At 41.7% G+C, this 20,301-nt stretch overlaps 1 protein-coding gene and 1 long non-coding RNA gene across 3 annotated transcripts; one reads left to right on the forward strand and one right to left on the reverse strand.

Annotated features, from left to right (window-relative positions):
* Positions 1-1,421: 1,421 nt before the first annotated feature.
* LOC308288197 lies at positions 1,422-3,134 on the forward strand. Its single transcript, XR_013962177.1, has 3 exons — positions 1,422-1,535; positions 2,470-2,568; positions 2,929-3,134. It is a non-coding gene; the product is annotated as an uncharacterized lncRNA (long non-coding RNA).
* A 956-nt stretch (positions 3,135-4,090) lies between these two features.
* Positions 4,091-19,711, reverse strand: hnrnph3 (heterogeneous nuclear ribonucleoprotein H3 (2H9)). 2 transcript variants are annotated; one of them, XM_080730492.1, is made up of 11 exons: positions 19,596-19,711; positions 17,930-18,022; positions 17,183-17,338; positions 12,207-12,350; positions 9,998-10,136; positions 8,700-8,905; positions 7,988-8,086; positions 7,759-7,874; positions 6,848-6,983; positions 6,485-6,541; positions 4,091-5,715 (listed from the first exon to the last, which is right to left on the reverse strand). In XM_080730492.1, exons 2-11 carry the CDS (start codon positions 18,015-18,017, stop codon positions 5,624-5,626), a joined length of 1,233 nt encoding a protein of 410 aa, XP_080586618.1. In that variant the 5' UTR covers positions 18,018-18,022; positions 19,596-19,711; the 3' UTR covers positions 4,091-5,623. The 2 variants fall into 2 exon arrangements, with proteins under 2 accessions (XP_080586618.1, XP_080586619.1); XM_080730493.1 differs by having other exon boundaries at positions 19,530-19,666.
* Between the last annotated feature and the right edge of the window lie 590 nt (positions 19,712-20,301).

A 20,301-nucleotide genomic window follows, 5' to 3' on the forward strand; every position in this document is an offset into this window, starting at 1 on the left:
GATATGATAACTGATTCGAGAGAGGGGACAGTCACTGATAACCGATATGCAACCGATATATGTATGCGTAATGAAAACAGGCCTTTTTCTGGGTGGATTGTGCAAAGATTTTGCCCCAATATGATTATGCAAAGGTACAGTGACAGTAGTACTACAGACAGGTGCTTTCTTAAACCAATGTCTTTTTTTTTTCAAAAAGGTGTCAAGGTGTCTGAGAAAAAGAGTGACACAGAGACATACAGTATAATATAGTATGTCCAACTGTGTGTGGGATAATGACTGAGGACAAGCCAGGCTTGTTACATTTTTTTTTTCTTTTTTTCTATCGGGGAGACATTTCATCGATACCGATATGATCCGATTTGACCAAATAAGGGCATATCGGTGCCCGATATATTGGTCTGACACTAATAAAAAAGACTCAAAAATAACATAACACTATGCTTTATCTGAAATCACTGCCCAGTCATACTGCTCTATATGTAGGCCTAATGGTGATGATTATTATACCCTTTAAGTATACAATGGACTCATTTTATCCCTCAATGCATTGTGAGAATTAGGCAACGACCAATGGTCACTATCTCAATCCCCACACATACAATCATACATTGCACTGAAAAACAAAATTCTGACATTTATGACACTTTGTTAAAGGCATTAAGCTCTTCTCACACTGTAGGAATGGCTTTACTTAAAAATTGCAAATACTACACCTTCTGATTGTTCTCCCTGCTTCAGCATTGGAGCTTAAAGCTAGCCTGACACTCAGCCTGAATTTTCCTAAAAATATTTTTAAATGGGGCGTGGCTAGCGATTCAGGGGCTGGAACCAGGCTATGAATAGCCACTAGAAGAACCAAGAAAAGCTACATTTTTCATTCGTTCCACCGGTGGATGCAAGTTGACCTGGAAGTTGGATTAACCTAGTCTGGGATCACTTCACTTTTCGGGTTTGTAACCGGTCTGGAGCGGAAACCACAAAACGTCACGTTGTAGTACTCAAAGGACTACAATTTGCCGGAAAGATCAAACCGGATTCAGTTTTAACCCAAAATATTCCCCTGCGCTCAAGAACACACTTTTAGGGCCTACCTAATAAACTCCTTGATGCGGAGTAGTTTTGCGTTTGAAAAATTCGTTTGGTATGTGCATCTTTTAGTCCAACTTTTAGCGACTGGCAAGACTACACTAGGCTGCTCGAGCATTTTAATAGGTATTGGGGAAACAAACGGAGGGAACCAAATCAAAGCGACGCCGCTTCTTCTAGTGGTTTCCGCGCTCTAGGCGGAAACCAAACGGCCTGTTGTGAACGAACACCAGGCTTTTTCTCAGAGAAAGCCTGGTGGGCGAGGTTAGGATTAACCATAAACCACTTTTTTTTGTTTTTCTTTTAAATTTACTTGAAAGAAATAGAAGGAAAAAAACAAAACACATCCAGAAACAATGGGTTCTCATACATCCAAGGGAGGAATTGAAGTCGACTGGCTACATATCACTGGAGCTGATGCTGCAGCTGTCAAAACCAACAGACAGGTAATATCCAATGGCTTCACTATCTCTTGTTGTTTGAGGCACGCACAGACAGAGACGGCTAAAAGATTTGTTTCACACACATCTAGACAAAGGCACGTTTTATTCCGATTGCCTGGTGATGATTGCTTGAGTTGGCACACGATTCACGGTCCAAAGCAGGGCGGCAATAGCCATTGGGCCGGGGCCAGGGGCCCTTGGAGGTAACTGGGCCGCATGTTCATTGACAATTTACTACAAATAAATAGTTTATAAAAAGTAATATAATAAAAAGCTTTCTTGACCCACAAATGATCATCATGACTGAAAAGCTGGGTGTCAGGTGCAGTGGTGATTCAATGTTTGGGGGGTCGCGGACGTCGCTCGACACCTACTATACAGGTCTATTGATATGCAAATAGGCTAGTTTCATTGTTAAACAGTTGTCGAGGTGTGAACTTCGGGGGGTTGCGACGTGCGAGACCCCGGCTCAGAAAAGGTTTGGGTCGTCGGGGGCACATGACCCAAGACCACTGCAACACTGGTCAGGTGGGAGGGGGGGTTATGTTGGGGGGAGGGGGGCCCTAATAAATTATCTGCCTGGGGCCCTCGCGGGGATTAATCCATCCCTGGTCCAAAGTACCATGTTTGAATAGATGGGTAGGGTAGAAGTAGGCCTACCATGTTTGAATAGATGGGTAGGGTAGAAGTACCATGTTTGAATAGATGGGTAGATAGAGAGAGAGACAACATTATTATTGTTTTACTGATAGTGATAGGGCATTAGCAAATATACTTTATTAAGCCTGTGAAGAACTGAATGGCAAGCTGATAACACTGCAGATCCATCTTGATCAGACTGATATAGGCCTATATGTTCTTTTTGGGGATAGTGAGATGAGGAACACTTGCAAGGGTCATACTACAATAACTACATGTCTTTCTCCAACTCTTCCAGGACAATCCGATCGGGGACTGGGACGGCGTGTTCGACGGTAAACTGCTGTGTAACTTCACCAGCTTGGCTGGTCCCCATCTGTGACGTTATGCCTGCCAGGTAGGTGTTGAAAATGTGATTCTTAATTAGAAATCACTAATTATGTGTAAATGCCTGTGAACGGCTTGAATTGTATTCACTTTAAATGAATGACATTCAGTGGGGTTTTTCTATCAGGTTGTAGTATGTAAGTTTTATCTTATAAACATGGGTCTGAAGCAGTGGTTCCAAAAATGTTTGGCTCGAGACCAAAAATAAAAATGTGATGTCTCCCCGAGACCTGCTATTTTCACTACTTATTAAAAAATGAGACTCTGTATAATAATTATTCTCTCCACTGTTATGTTAAGTGTGTCGAGACAATTTGCTGTGATTTGGCACTGTTATAAATTTTAATTGAATTGTCTCTTCTCCAGCAAGCACGGCCAGGACCCGGAAGAAATCAGTGACGTTTCGATTGGAGCCAGATCAAGTCAAAGACTAGAATATCACCTGATTTCAACCAACATAAATCCTGCCAAAGAAGACAGACATCCTGGATGAATCAGAGATAGACCAATCAAGGCGAGAGTCAGATCTGGCCCACAAAATAACCTTATTTCAACTAACATAAAGCCTATCAGATAATCTGATTATTTAAAACACTGTAATAAAAAGTTGATTTTATTCTTTAAATGTTTTACAAACACTAGCGATAATGCAAGTAAAAATGTATGTGATGTATATCGGATCAGTTAGCCATATATGGAGACCCCTGGTACCCATATATGGCGATCCCCGTCTGAACCAGCCACACAGATATGGGCTGTCTTCCTCCATATACGGGCATTCCCATATGAAGTCCTAGTAGATATGGGCTATATATTGATGACATCAGGGATCTCCATATATGGGCATAAAAGGGATTCTGTTAGTGGTTCCCATGACATCACAACAACAATCCCATTTATGCACATACATGGAGATCCCAACTGAACCAGCCACACAGATTTGGGCCGGAGTCATGCCTGTTCCCTCGACCCTGTTCCCTCACTGAGGTTAAGGTTAGGGTTAGGCATAGTGGTTAACATTAAGGGCTGAGGGAACTTGAGCATGGACCCATTTGGGCCATGTCTTGGCCATCTGGCCAATGATGTATATCAATGAAATCAGGTATCTTCATATATATGGGCATAAAAGGGATTCTGGGGAATACCCGTATATGGACTTGTGTATTACATGTGCTTGACTGACCAGTCAACTGGCCTGAAATCCATAGAGAATCTATGTATTGTCAAGAGGAATATGAGCACCATACCCAACCATACAGATGAGCTGAAGGCCGCTATCAAACCTGGGCTTCCATTACACCTCAGCCTCCATAACAAGCCACACTGATACAGTAATTAGTTCAAATGTAGCCCAGACCAAATATTGTCTGGGTAGCAGGTAGTATAAATTAACATAACTTTCAGATGGTCGACATTTCTGTATTATGAATAAGGAAAGCAGAACTTTTGGGGATCATTTTATAATTATATCTGCAAGCAGTGAAACGATGTAGACGTAAAGGTGTTGTAACAGAGAGCCAGGGACACAGACAGAGAATTAAATATAAAATTTATTAGGCAAAATGTACAACAGCTGCTTAAGCCATTTCACAGCTCAAATATATATTTTTTTATTTCCACTCTTTGAGAGTGGAAAATAATATTCAGCTTTTTGTTTTTAATGAACATGTGAAAACATTCATATAGAAAACACACTGGCACCCATTTACCCAGCATTTCAGAGCATGCCAATCTAATGATCAAATCAGAGACTGTTGTTTTCTCTTAGCCATTTTGCATTCTAAAGTCATTTAACTGAAGCCAGCTAGACATATGCAAACTTCCCACAGTTGAAAACTGTGGCATCAGATAAAACAAGAAATACGTAAACACAAATAATAAAACAAAGTCTAAAACACAAAGTAAAACACTTTATCTTTAACTTTGAGAAACCACCTTTGACTTTGTCTTTGCTGCTGCACTACTTCCCAAATGACAGAGATGTTCAGAACACTAACACCTTGTTCATACTTAATAACCAGCAACTTGGTGTCGCACATCGAAAAGCAGATCTAAAAGCTCACAATGCGATGTGACACATGGTACGTGAGATTGGCCTGCAACAAGTATAAATCAGGCATAAGCCAAAGAAACTTCACTTAATTCATATCCAGCAAGCCATTCTTTTCTGTAACTATTTCAGTAAGGCAATCAAAATAAAAATTTGGACCAATTCTGCTGCATAAGAGTACTAGTGTCCCATGAATTTCTGCCTGCCACTAAACTGTGCCTCAGTGGTGCTGCTGCAAAGTAATTATTCTTAAATTAAAAACATTAATAACACGAAGCAATAAAACACAGTTGATAACTCTCTCTTAAGCACACAGCAGTCACCACAAAAGTGTAATTCTAGCCAAATAAGTAATCAAATACATGGGCACTTCTTTAAATTATTGTTTTGCTCCATTGTGATATACTGTTGGCTTAAACAAAGTGCTATACTTCAACACTCATTTTAACAAGGGGTAGAAAAGTGGAAAGCCTGATTTATACTTTGTTGTAGGACTGTGTCGCACATCAAAAATAGTTGATGTACAAGCTCACAGTGTGTCGCATACACGAGGCATTGTGACCTTGTATTTTCGGCACGCAACACCATTGTATGATGGCATCATTTAAAAGATTATTCAGACCTTATCTTCTTTGAAAACAATTAGGGTTGGATGAAAATTCTACCAAATGACTGATACCAAGCTCTAGCTTACAACAGTTATCTTCAAATCAATTTTCAATGCAGAAACAGCTAGGATGAATATCCCCAAAAGAACGACTTAATTTATAATTTTGTACTTGTGTCTTTTCTTTTCTGTTGTGGTGCTTGATCTGGTATAATATTTTTAAGGGTACATTTCAGTATCATGACTGCCCCGAAAACAACTCACTGTTTGTTCAACACACCAATTTCACTTGACGTCGATGACACTCCCACATCAGCACTCATGCTCTGAGCAGCTTGAGGAATAAATGAGGCCTTTAAGAAACGTGACACAAACGTCGGGATGGGTTGAAACAGGTTGATGACATAATCAGAATGCACCTCGCAGGCCACTGCTCCGCGAGCCTCCACCTCCTCCTGAGTTACCATAGTAACCACCACCACCGCCACCACCACCGCGACCTGGGGTATTTTGAAAAAGCATGATTACCCACTTGACCAATCAATGATTGCATTTTGATTTTACCAGGACGTTCTAGCCAAAAGTAAAACTTGCAATAGCTAGGTGCTTTATTGACGTCAACCAAATAGAAAACCATGATTCCTTCATTCACTGGATATTCTTCAAGGCTGAAAGTGGAACCATCAACGTTAGTTTTCGCTCGCTCAATTTCAGCAGTTAATATAGAATATACGCTAGGAGACAGGAGCTACATCTGTCTGACTAGCTTTAAAAGGTTTTCAATAAGACAAAATACTTTCAGTTTACTGCTTTTTTCCCCACAATTCTTTCTTATCTTTTCAGATGATTCCATGTTGTCCACCTAGTGTTAATTAACTGACAACAGTCAGTTTGAAATGGAAGAATAATCAAAGTGTATTTGTGTTGTTTACATTACTTTCTGAAATAAACATAACATGCCCATTTAGACAGGGTCGGTTAATCTGTATGGCAATCAGATTCTGCGGTGATCTTTTTAATACATTTGCCAGTTACGATGGGTGGCCGATTAATCTGTGCATCCCTAATAACAATTATTTTCATACCTCTGTCTGAAAGTTGATCTTTTTTCGATTATTCGATTAATCTATGTGAATAATTAATGTAATTAATGCGCATCAAAAATTATCCGAACACTAAACCGATAATTCAATAACTAAACTTGTAATTTTCTGTCAACCCCAAATAACAGTACAAATAAAAAGTCAACAGTAAGTATTGATTACTCACTCATGTCAGAAGCTCCGCTGGATGTGGAGTTGAGAAACAGCTCAATGTAGCGGTGCTCTGTGGAGAGGACAAAGATCAAACAAACAGCCTGGAGCTCCTGTATCAATTTTACTTTAGGCACACCACATAAGACTTTCCTAAACACCAGCAAAATGTTATGTATGCAATCCCATCCATCCACGCTCAATGTAAAAACCACACCATTACCATCAAGGGTAAGGTAGCAATGCTTTGGCCACGTTTACACACGATCAGAACAAAAGGGACAAAGTGCCGTTGGGTTCTCACTTTTTATGCTGCATTTACATGGAGAAGCAACAGGTTATGCCGACATAGAGAGGCGATGATAAAGAGTGTGCTTACGCATGTGGTTTTTATCCTTTGACATGGCTGCAACAGCATCTTCATGGGAACGGAACTCCACGTCTGCTTCTCCAGTTGACTTGCCGTTGGGCGCCACATCAATATGAACCCTCAATGGACTCAGCGGGGAGAAGAACTAAAACACAGATGTGCAAACACAGATGTACACAGACAGACAAAACCAACATTCTCGTGGTTATACACGTGCTAAATAAAAAAAAAAACTCTTTACTTGATTGTATTTGTTCAACTGACAAACAACAGCACACAATACCATGAATAGTGAATACACAACATGCATAAATACAAAAAACAGGCAGTGCCAGGTGGACATACAATGTTGGTTTTATGTAACCTACACCTATATCAATATACTGTACATTATATATGACTGCATTATATACATTTTCTGGGGGTTTAGAAGACTAGAATCCTAAAAATCTGAGTTGAAAGGAGACCATTATCTCTGATATGTAAAATAAAGACCCTTAAAACAATTCTTGGTTTCACTGTGAAATATTCTGTGGTGTTCCTTCTGTGGGTCAGCATGATTCTGCTGAAAACGTGCACATGACTTGCACAAATTATATCTAACCGTCAAAGAGTATGTCCCTCTTCCCCTTTATTGCATGAACTACAGTACATAGACTGGATAGCACACAAACAGTGTGTGTGCAATTTAAGGTGTTCATGATAAACATTATAGTTGAGATTACATTTTAAAGAATTACATTTGAATTTGGATTTTAAGGACTTTGATGGCCATAGATTATTTTGAAGAGCTATAAACATGTAATGCTGCATCAACATTTCCCGGTTGTCCAGGGCACGAGACACAAGTGTTTATCCCAGTGGGTAGGTTGCAGCAACAATTATTTTGCATCGAGTTGTCTGTATGTGGGTGTTCTTACTTTAGCAATGTCTCCTTCTGTGGCACGGAATGGCAGTCCCCTCATATGGACAAAATGACCACTGTGGAATCCTGAACCGCTATCACTTGCCCCGCCGTAGCCATGGCCTCCCATCCCTGCGTGCAAACGCACAGATACATACAATACAAACACACAGCATTTCTTATAGCACAAGCAAATAATACAGATTCTTATGCTGTATCCTGTGGTAAATTGATATGGAGCTCACCTCTGCCTCCCCTCTCTCCTCTCACTCGATCATCAAACATGCCGTTGCCGAAACAATAATTGTTAAAGCCATTGTAGTTGTCAAAGCAGCTATAACCTCCTAGACACCAATGGCAACAAGACAAAGGAGAAAGGTAGTACATTTTCAAATAGCAAATAATAAGGGCTACAGGTAAGAAAAGTGATGGGGTCACCAAAATCAGATTATCATCCAATCAGACAATCAGGTTAGGAGATAACTAGTCTCACATGGTTAGATCCTGTGTCTTTATCAGTTCCAGTGACAGAGGGTCTGAATCACAAGTTAGCATGTCGGGTATTTGTCAGAGAAAAAGGCAAGAAAGCCTCTGATTCGTCCATGGTTGAACCAAGGTGGTCCACAGTTGGTTAATTCATGTTAGTCACAATATCTTTGCCGTAGGGGATGGTCATTTAATATTTTAACAAATGTGTGGTAGAGAATGTTGACTCTGCAGTGTTTGGATGTGGTGTCCCCAGAGACCCCAATCTTACATGGGAAAAGTTGAACCCTGATGCCGGGTTGAACAGTGACTGGTTGACCACGTCAATTACGATATTTGAAGCAGACGGCACACCCGATTGGACACTAGATGCACTGCCATCTTTATAGTAGTTCAGACGGTATTGCAATTAACTCTCTACATCAGGGGAGACACAACATTACAGATTATAACTTAAAATTAGTTTCTTACCACTTCCATATCCTCCTCCTCCGCTCCTCATGGTGTCCAACAGAGGCCCCCCTCGGCCAGGTCCCGGCCCAAAGAAGCCTCCCCTGGGACCACCACCCATCATGGGTCTATCGTAGGGCCCAGGCCTCTGGCCCCCAACTCCACGCCGGGGCAGCTCATAGTACGCCCTTATCTCGTTACGACTGCTCTTAAAAATCTCTATGTACCTGGAGTGGGAGACGTGCATGGGGCAAAGAACGCAGCAAAAAGGGTTATGTTGTGGAAATACTTTGGCTCATGGTGCATACAGATATTTGAGTTTATACAAAAAGAACATAAGCTGACACAGGACATACAGCCTAAATGATTTCCTACAGCAGGACATACAGTAACTGACCTAAACATCCTACTGAAACAGGACTAACTTGCTCTAACCTAATGGTTTTCTGCACTAACGGTCTGAATGGCTTCAAAATTCAGGGCCATGATAAACAGTTTGGTCACTCCACAATATTGCCCCATTGGCTACTTTTAACTGGTAACTTGCTTGCACCTTTTATCAGATATCTGCAGCCTACTATTCTCACCATGATGATAGTGTTGTAGTGTTATATTAAGAACAGTTAGTTCTTAGTATAAACCTGACCAAACACTTTATCAGTGGCTCTCTGCTTACATTGTAGTGGAGGATTCTTTATTACATCTACAGTATACCGATCCAGCTGTAACTGACTATATCTTAGTCAAATGCTTCCTTAGAGGGCTTGTGTCTGAAATTAATTATGTCAGCACAACATTCCTCTAAAAAAAAGAAACACTAAAAAAATACAGACTGCCTCAACTGTTCTTCTACTGCAATTCTATACTTGCTCCCAGTGACTTGTTACATAAACAGTAGAGAAACACCGAAAGATACCCATTAAACTACCCATTTGACCCATAAACTGTTACCCCCAGCCCAATAAATAGTACCCATAGAATTTATGCCAAATAAAAACAGCCCATGATGTTACAGTAATCAATACAATATTTAAACCCCAATATTTAATACAATTTAGCTATAATTAACGTAATCCAAATTATAATTACACATCCCACTAATACTTTAGTATAGACGCTAGAACATTACCCTCCCGGTCAGTAATGTACAGTACAATAGCATAGAAACTACAATTGATTTAAAGGCAATTGCAATTAATTTAACAATATTCATGAAAGACCCCCATCCGTACATTTTTCACCATAATACAATGTGACCCACACACTTGCTATAATAGAAAGCAACCCAACCCATTCCATCCCTTTCCCCTCTGTCCCACCTGTGCCCTATTCTTTCCTTGTGTTTCCCCAGAGCCTTTTCTGCTATCTCCTTTGAGGCAAACTGCACGAAGGCTTCCCCTGTGCTCCTCCCCTGGTAGTCCACTGGCAGAGTAATCCCATTTGGCACGATTCTCAACCCTTCAACCCAAGCACACAAATACATAGATAGATAGGTAGGTAGAACAACACCCACTGATTCAACTGGAACTGAGAATAGCAATTTATTAGAAAACAGCAGCTAACAAATAGGATCTGTGTACTGTTAATTAATTAAACTGGATTAAAACGGGGCATCTAGCAGTTACAGTTGCAAAGGTACCAAGTGGGGAAGTGGTGCCAGAAATAAAACACTGGTCTGGAGTCAGCATCAGCCATAGCAGTCAGAATGGACAGAAAGAACACTTCTGGGTTGGTCAGTGGTCTTCTTCGGTGCACACTTGTGAATGTGATGTGATAATACTGCACACAAGATGGCTGGCATATTAATGTTGTTGTGGAAATGAGCACCAGTGGTCCATGCATTAAAGGACAACTCTGCCCTAAATCACTTCTAGGCTCATTTTCCTTCTTATATTGATCCAAAAAGACTGTCCATGGGGTCTATTAGGTAGAAATGCCCTTGTTGTCCAGTTTCCCCAACAGAACCCAGCAGCCCTCACAGCATAGAGTGGAGCCTATAAGCCTATCGCTTTTACACTATTTGTTGTGGTCAAAAGTGATTTTCTTTTTCATGAATGTGTTACTATTTGTCATTACAAACGCATCCATGCCTTGGTTGTCCCACACATGCCACCACAATCTCATAAATAATGTTTTGGGGTGATCATTCGGCACAAGTGCCAAACAAAGTGACTGCACTGGCCAATCACAGGGCATCTTTTCCGGGACTTGGCAAAACACATAAAAGCATAACATCTATTTAGCAGAGTGTGGTGGCTTGTGTGGGACAACGATGACATGGATGCGTTTGTAATGACGACTTTTGACCACAACAAATAGTGTAAAAGCGATAGGCTTATAGGCTCCACTCTATGCTATGAGAGCTGCTGGGTTCTGCTGGGGAAACTGGACAACAGGGGCATTTCTGCCTAATAGACCCCATGGACAGTCTTTTTGTATCAATATAAGTAGGAAAATGAACCTAGAAGTGATTTAGGGCGGAGTTGTCCTTTAACAGTGCATGAACAAAGTTGTAATAAAACACACATTAAGGTAATGATGCCTTTATTGTGGTAGTAGAACCTTAAAGCTTCAGGGTCGCAACTCACCAATGCTTATTCTCATTACAACATTACCAAAACCTCCGCAGTCAAGGACATCTAGGCCATCTGAAAATGGCTGCCCTTTCTATCCATTACAATTCTGTGTTGTTGGCTCTCCTGGTCAATTTTGAGGCTGTGAGGCAGCAGAAACACATAGCTGAATCCAGATCAGTGTCCTGGGACCACTCCCTCGTGACCCGGCCCCACCCAACCCAACCAATCCCCTCCTAAATTCCCCATTCAATTAGTACACGCTGTCTAGGTCAGAATAACAAGCTAAACAATAAGATTGCATAATGCCAAAGTAACATGGTAAGATCATATTCAGAAATCATGACAATGACATAATAAACAACACCACCACATGGTAAACGTATACTAAGTGAACATATGAACAAAAAACATGTTAAGTCTTATGGCCTTGATATTTTAAAAGCATGTTGAGGCAATATACACAACTGCTATGAGCAAGGATGGAAACTGGTCAATATGGATTATTGATAGATACTATTAAACATAGTAGCATAGTTATACAACAGTTATATAACAGTCATAATATAGTTAGCATTGACAACAGGGCCACGGTTCCAGCTCTTTTTTCATTAACAAAATTCCAATTCTTTCAAAACTTCTCCATGACCTACATAGAATTTCCAACATTATGGAGTTTGCAACTGGCAGTTAAGTACAGAATGTGTCTATTTTATGCTTGGTGTCAAATCTGTTACTATGCTTCAACAGCAAAAGCATAGCTTTAGCATGGAGTGTATTCATTGTATACAATATAGGTATTGTAACTGCTGCGGTGTTATTTGACACACCCTTACCGTGATGTGACACAATCCTCAGCACATATTAAATGTAAATAGTGCTTAACATTGGATATATGGTGTGCATGCCTGTTTATGCCTTAGAAGGATTGCAAAAACAAAAAAAGTGTGTGTACCTGAGAAGAATTGTACGATCTCTTCCTTACTGCAGCCAAAGGGTAGGCCTCTGAGTCTCAGCATGCAGCCACTGCAGCCATCATAGTCAGCAGGACCACTGCGCTTCAGCACCCAGTCCATCTCACTGCGGTTTGACTTGAACACTGATTCAGAAGCACGCAAGCACACACAAAAACAATATCTCAATTTAAAAATGTTATTTAAAAATGTTAACGATATGACCAGAAAATGCCTGGAACAGGATTTTTTGTATGCCTTTCTGGTCATAACTTTAACATTTCTTTTATATTATTCCCTTTCACAAGCACCTGTGGGAAGGATACAATTAGCGATCCTTCTTTATTTAACCCATTTAGACCTGGTGCCACCTAAGTTGTTTTACCTTTGTAACCGGATGCCACCTCTGTCTCATTAGTATTTGCTATACATATAGCAACATCATACATTTTATATTTTTTGAATACGAATTTGAAGGTTTTCTGAAACGTTAGGTTAGGTTTTAGAAGGCATTTTTAGAATCGGTCTCAGGTCTAAATGGGTAAAACATATTCCATCTCACCAAGTTTTCAACCAAATCCTCTTAACACGAATGCTGTCTGTAACGGCCAAATCCAATGTCCACACAGGAAATAGAGTGATCCTCTGAAGATACAAACAAATTATGTCCAATCGATATTTCCGTAGTTGTTAACTTATTGAAGCACTGCACTTTCAGCAAAAATAACACATCACTCAGTGAACCTTTGTAGTCTCTCTCTCTGGGTGTGTTGTTTCTTGTCTGTCTGACTTGGTTTTGTAGTGTCTGGTAAGAACGCTGTGTGCTCTCCTCTGCCTGTGCCAACACTAATTACTGCACAAGTGCACCTGTGCTCCGTGTATACTGTGTGTAGACAACCTGTGTTGTGTCTATCTAATGCCCGCCACCAAGTGTCTACACAAGGTATTTCAAAATAACTTAGCAACAGAACTTGGCAACAACAAAACAGAAATGAATAGCTCCTACACTGTAATAACCACAAAATAATCTGTCGTCTGAAATGGGGGTAGCAGACACTGTTAAACTGGCATCGAGGATACTGTAGGGATGGATGAGCCAATCTAACACTGGTTAAAAAAGGCCCCAAAACAATATTAACTGGTCGCCAATGGATGTTCTTGTTTGTTAACCCACCTGACAAAAAAAGTATATGAAATACATTTTAAATAATCATTCATTAATCGAGGCAAAAGTGATTAAGCACATTTTGGCTGTTATGTTTCCACTCATACATTTCATCTTTAATGTTTTCTGTCCATCATTAGGCCTGTCACAATTATTTTTTATAATCATCATAATTGTTTCCATGTTGAAAATTGCAGAAATAGCAGATATACAACCTTACAACACTATTTCAGCAATTCTTCACTAAAGTATAATATAACTAGAAGCAGTGCTCTTCCGAGCACAGGTCTCCACCAGGCCACACAAATCGGCCTGTTATAGCGCCACCATGAGGCTGATTTAAAAAATGTGGGGCAGAGGTTCTGAATTAGCATCCAGGGAGTGTGTGTGCTCAGTTTGGCAGCGATCGGGGCCAACGGCGCCGGAGATTAGCTGGTAACAACCAGGCCACACAAATCGGCCTGTTATAGCGCCACCATGAGGCTGATTTGAAAAATGTGGGGCAGAGGTTCTAGATTGGCATCCAGGGAGTGTGTGTGCTCAGTTTGGCAGCGATCGGGCCAACGGTGACTGAGATTAGCTGCTCACAAACTGCGAGGACGCACGGACGCACGGATGCACGGACGGACGGACGGACGGACGGACGGACGGACGGAGGGGAAAACATACTCTCCCTCAGCCTTCGGCTGGTGGAGACAATTAAATGTGTCAGTAATTTCTTTGTACATTTAAGTCATTTGTTATGTATGCCCAGTGTAATTGTGACAGCACTATCCATCATACTTAGCTTTTACCCACGTATATAATTTTATCTGTCAAGCCTGGTGTGTCTGATGTGTTAAACATTACCTGCCTCGGGCGACCCTGGCCTGCTGCTGATAGCATGCTGTCTTTGTCCCTACCTTTGGCAGTGTGTGTGTGTGGTCACGAGACAAGATGGTACATTCAGTTCTCTCTTCAGTAAAATAATTTACTTTCTTTTTGGTTGATTTCCTATTTTTAAACTCCACTGTCTACTGGTGTTGCATTTGAGGCTTCTGATGATTATAATATTCTGACTAGGGCAGACCAGACTATCAAAAACACATTCTGGTTTGACTGTGAGGTTATGATAATCGACAACTGAACTCTATCAACTCTGCCCGGCAACTTCATGGCCTCATCGTGTTCTGGCAATTCAGTGTGGGCTAAAAGCCAAAGCAGAGAAGCACGCTAACATGTATGCAGAAAAAAATAAAAAATAAAAAAAAATCTTTGAGGATACTTGTTTTTCTTTCTTTTTTTAACGGCTTGAACCTCAAGCTTTGTAGTCTACTGTGTCAGCCCTATCCAGCACACTAGAGAGCATAAAAATAAAAAACAAATTAAACTAGAAGCAGTGCTCTTCCGAGCACAGGTCTCCACCAGGCTGTGCGTCCTGGTGGTGCAATCCTGCAAACTTTGGAAGCTAATATTAGCCAATCAGGATGGCATATGAAATATCAGACGGATCGGACTTGATCACATGACTATAGAGATACTGTGTACCGATTTGCATGATTTTTGGATAAAATCTCAAGGAGTAATATCCAAAAATGTGTTTTACATAAGTCGGCCCAAAGGTGGCGCTATAAAAGGCTTATGTGAAAAATGCAGGGCAAAGGTTTATCGTTAGCTTCTAGGGAGTGCGCTTGCAAAGTTTGAAATTGATCGGTGGAGTTAGAGGTAAAACCACAAATCGGCCTGTTATAGCGCCACTATGAGGCTGATTTCAAAAATTTTAAGTGGCATTTCTTCTTCGACCTAGTGGGAACGTGTGTGCGCGATTTCATGATGATTGCACTTTGCGTTTGGGATTTGAGGCATTTTGTTCCAAACGGCTCAATCCTACAAACTTTGGAAGCCAATCTTAGCCAATCAGGATGGAATATGCAAAATCGGACAGATCCGTGTCGATCACATGACTGTGGAGATACTGCCTACCGATTTGTAGGATTTTTGGCCAAAATCTGTAAGACTAGTGCACCAAAATGTGTTTTGCGAACATCGGCCACTAGGTGGCGCTAGAAAAGGCCCATTTGAAAAATTTAGGGCAGAGGTTCTAGATTGGCATCCAGGGAGTGTGTGTGCTCACTTTGGCAGCGTCCGGGCCAACGGCGACTGAGATTAGGTGCTCACAAACTGCGAGGACGCACGGACGCACGCACGGACGGACGCACGCACGGACGGACGGACGGACACACGGACGGAGGGGAAAACATACTCTCCCTCAGCCTTCGGCTGGTGGAGACAATCAACAAAGGAGCAGGAAATAAATCAAGCTCACTCACAAAAGAATTTATGGAATGACAATAATATGGATAGAGCAGCTTATAAATTATCTTGAGGTTTGATATGAATGCTGAGTCACACACACACACACACACACACACACACACACACACACACACCAATACTTTAGTAAATAAAGGACAAGTGACAACAAGCACCCTTGACTGTTGTGTTGTCACTCCTGTTTTTCCCTGATTGACAAATACAAAATGAACTAGAAGCAGTGCTCTTCCGAGCACAGGTCTCCACCAGGCCAGGCGTCCTGGTGGTGCTACTGTATAATAGGCCAATGTAAAAAGGGTGGCCTTAGACCTTTCATGGCAATCGGACGCTGCATGCATGATTTGAAGCATTGTGTTCCAAAAATGTATTTTGCTAAAGTCTACCTGCTGGTGGCGCTATAACAGGCCAATGTGAAAAGGGTAGCATTTGTTCCTTGACATAGTGGGAATATGTGTGGCAAATTTCACGGTAATTGCAAGCTGCGTTGATGATTTGAGGCATTTTGTTAAAACTTTGGAAGCCAATATTAGCCAATTAGGATGGAATATGAAATATCAGACCGATCGGACTTGAGCACATGACTATAGAGATCCTGTGTACCGATTTGCATGATTTTTGGATAAAATCTCAAGGAATAATAGGAGAAATTGTGTTTTACATAAGTCGGCCTCCTGGTGGCGCTATAAAAGGCTGATGTGAAAAATGCAGGGAAAGGGTTTTTCCTTGGCCTCTAGGGAGTGCGCTTACAAAGTTTGAAACTGATCGGTGGAGTTATAGATAAAACCACAAATCGGCCTGTTATAGCGCCACCATGAGGCTGATTTCCAAAATTTGAAGTGGCATTTCTTCTTCGACCTAGTGGGAACGTGTGTGCGCGATTTCATGATAATTGCACTTTGCGTTTGGGATTTGAGGCATTTTGTTCAAAACGGCTCAATCCTACAAACTTTGGAAGCCAATCTTAGCCAATCAGGATGGAATATGAAAAAACAGACAGATCCGTGTCGATCACATGACTATCGAGATACTGCCTACCGATTTCTAGGATTTTTGGAACAAATCTGTAAGAGTAGTGCACAGAAATGTGTCTTGCGAACATCGGCCACTAGGTGGAGCTAGAAAAAGCCCATTTGAAAAATTTAGGGCAGAGGTTCTAGATTGGCATCCAGGGAATGTGTGTGCTCACTTTGGCAGCGACCGGGCCAACGGCAACTGAGATTAGCTGCACACAAACTGCGAGGACACACGGACGGACGGACACACGGACGGACGCACGGACGGACGGACGAAGGGGAAAACATACTCTCCCCTCAGCCTTCGGCTGGTGGAGACAATTACAGTTTGTGAATATTTAAAATTATAAGAAATAGAATAAAGCCAATTCAATTCGAACCTTTCATGTTATTCAGAAGAAATTATACAACGAGTAAAACATTATCCAACATGACGTTCCATTGCTACTGCTCACTAAAGTCAAGCTGGTTTGATAATCACCAATACCTTCTATGTATCGATGTCCCATGTATTTGCGGTCCTTAGAAATAGCATTCTTGAAGTCTTCTGCTGTTTTCAGCTCAACAAAGGCCTCTCCACTGGGCCGGCCTTCTTTAGAGAAGGTGAAACACACACCGTTTACGTTTCCCACGATGTCACAGTCTGCACAAAACACACAACACATACGGGTTAGGCCTCATCAGAATACATCATCTATTGAAGGATCACAACCAGGCCTGGAATTTTGTCATTTTAGGGGCAAGGTCACTTTGCCTTTGCTGTTGTCCATTTTTGAGGGCACAAAGGCCATCAAATAAAACATGATTTTAGTCATTGAAAGGATTTGTTGAATTTAAGGGTTAAGGATGACAACCTAATCTGCAGTGAAATAGATAAATGATGGCATTTACAATATTATCCATGCTCAGCCCTGCACCAAACAAAGTCACTCGATTGGTTTAAAGATGGGGACTCTGGGGAGTTAAGATTTCAGAATCTCAACAAAAGACAACTGTGTCCACGTGACAAGAAAGAGACACTGGTGTCTACATATTGACCAGAAAGAGACATTAAGGCCACTGTGTCCTCAGGTCATGCCATTGGTGTGAGAGGCACAAGGCCATGGCCTTCCTGGCCTCCATCAAATTCCTGTCCTGATCACAACTGTTCCAAAATGACAATTCCAAGCCGATAAGTGTTATAGCTGGTTTCAAATTAAACTCATGGGGTGTGCGTATGTGTGTGTGTTCTAACCAGAGAAGAAGCTGGCCACCTCTTCCTGAGTGCAGGACCATGGCAGTCCTCTGATCCTCACCACATAGCCCTCGTCATTCAGAGACATCCTCCCTGTCACAGGGAGCCAAACAGATTAGCAACAAAACCCCAACTACTGTCAGGGATCATCAAGACTGTCTTAATAATGACCGTCTTGTATCAAGGCTACATTATATTGTAAACCTTAAGACTCTAAAGCAGTTTTTTCTTCTTCACCTAGGTATATTTTAGCTGACAGTACTGCTCTCAGAAACACAAGCATACAAACATACAGTAAAATAATTCAAATACTATTTTGAATTAGTATTTTCCTGATAGCAAGGTTTATGTTCCATTCTTGTCAGAGCAGACAGCAAACTATTACTACTGTGACGTTACCAACTGATACAAGCCAGACAGACAGACTAGACAACATATCCCCACTTCTCATCCAAGTCCAACATGAAGCACAATGTCACAATTGGGGAAACAAATGATTGTATTCAAACTACAGCAGTTGTCCCTTAGATGTGTCACAGTGACACTGTGGCAGGCCAAGTTATTAAGCTTCTTCCTTTAGCTTGTTTCACACAAAGTGACCCCAAATCAAAGTAGAAGATCTACAAGCTCACGATGCAAGATGCATTACCATGCAATGCGTCCGTGACCTTGTAGATCCACTATTTTGTTTGACAATAGTTTATAATGACATGCCAGAGGATGAAGCTATTAGCACTACAAGTGGCTTTAGCTAGAATACTTTATTGATTTTAATTAACTTTATTAACAGTTTGCAAAATAGTACAGTGGTATGATTTTACAATCCTCAGCCTAACAGAAAAAAAACACACAAAAAGCTCTAACTGCTTGTTTCCATTGAATTTGTGGTCCTGTGTCCAAATAAATCCATTCAATTAATCAAGAAAGACAGTCAGGCAGACAAAGTGGGGTCCGGGGACCCCCAGGGGTCCTTGAGGGAGTTCCAGGGGGTCCCCAGCTAATTGATAGTTAGGAACCAAATTGACCATTATTGGGTATGTAACTCAGAGTGTACAAATTAATGGGTTAAATTAACATTGATTTTAAAATATAAATTTGGGTCTCAGAGATAGAAATACTACTATTAAATGGGGGTCCATATAGCCTAGTATGCAGTATGCACTATGCATGTCAAACGGGGGGGTCCTTGAAATTAAAATGGTTGAGAATAACCACTAAAAATCTTCTCTTATGGGGGTCCGCGGGCTAATAGGTGTCAATGTGGGGGTCCTTGAAATGAAAAAGTTTGAGATAGAGAACCAGTGGGGTAAAGGTCGTAAACAGCGGTCTCTGTCTGTCTGACATTTAACTACTGTGCTAAGGAAGTATCGTTAGCCATAATGCTAACCTATCGTTTGCAAACATCTATCTCCCTCTCGCGCACTGCTCGTTAACTTGACGAAATGTTAGCCCCGTGCTAAATGTTAGCCCCGGTTGGCTAACATTTAGCTGCTCGAGCTTATCTAACGTCTGCTTGGGAGGACACACAGGCATCGGTCAAGAGCGCAACAAGGCCTACAAGACCGTTCCGTTCCCTGTCCTCTCAGAACAGCAGCAGTACCTGTGGACACTCAGAGACGTGGAACGATATGTCAACTGTCATAGAAATAAAGAGATGATGTCTCACAGCTGCTGCTCTTCGTATCCCTCCTGCCGCGGCTCTCTCTTCGTCCCCCGGGTCTGCAGCCTCAGGTGACAACAGACCAACTGTCAGCTGCCTGGCCTGCCCGACCCGTCGTCGCTCAGGTATGATGTCGCGAGATGAGTCAGATGACGCTTCTTGGGGGCGTGGTCGCAGTGGAGAGCGTGTGCCATATTTGCTTATCCGCCGGTCCGTGGGACCGTGGGTCGGGACCCATTTGTGGGTCGCAGACACATTTTAATGGGTCCCTTTATTTCTTGTTTCCTATATTTTGTTTTTGAGCAGTGCTAACCGCTCCCACGTCTGGCTTTGTGTGTATGTATGTAGATGACTATGACTATGTATGTAGTCTCCTGAATTTTGACCCCATCTCCTGTGGTGCTCCTGAATAGACCGCGTCTAGCAGATACGCAAGGCAGTTTAGGAGTAGCGCTCGTTTTCACCAGCGTCGGCAGGCGTTAGCGACACACCAGCGTCGGCAGGTTAGCATTTCACCAGGTTAGCATTCACTAGCGTTAGTTTTACTGAGGTTAAGGTTAGGATTAGGGTTAGAGTTAGGGTTAGGTTTAGGTACACCTCTGCCGCGGTCCAAGTGACTACAATGGAGTCACCTCCGGTTCAGCCAATCACAAGCTTGGTCGTCCTAAACCGCCTTGCGTATCCACTAGACTAGACGCCCTATTCATGGCCC

This window comes from Nannobrachium achirus, assembly GCF_963921795.1.
Source record: "Nannobrachium achirus genome assembly, chromosome: 7".
Taxonomy (NCBI): domain Eukaryota; kingdom Metazoa; phylum Chordata; class Actinopteri; order Myctophiformes; family Myctophidae; genus Nannobrachium; species Nannobrachium achirus.

What these genes read in the sequence shown, in the direction of transcription:
- hnrnph3 (XM_080730492.1), bottom strand. Translation starts at nt 18,017, where the DNA reads ATGTCTCTGAATGACGAGGGCTATGTGGTGAGGATCAGAGGACTGCCA. An exon ending in GGTGGCCAGCTTCTTCTCTG is followed by an intron (nt 17,339 to 17,929) that starts GTTAGAACACAC and finishes TGTTTTGTGCAG; the next exon opens with ACTGTGACATCGTGGGAAAC. An exon ending in GGGACATCGATACATAGAAG is followed by an intron (nt 12,351 to 17,182) that starts GTATTGGTGATT and finishes CTTCTGAATCAG; the next exon opens with TGTTCAAGTCAAACCGCAGT.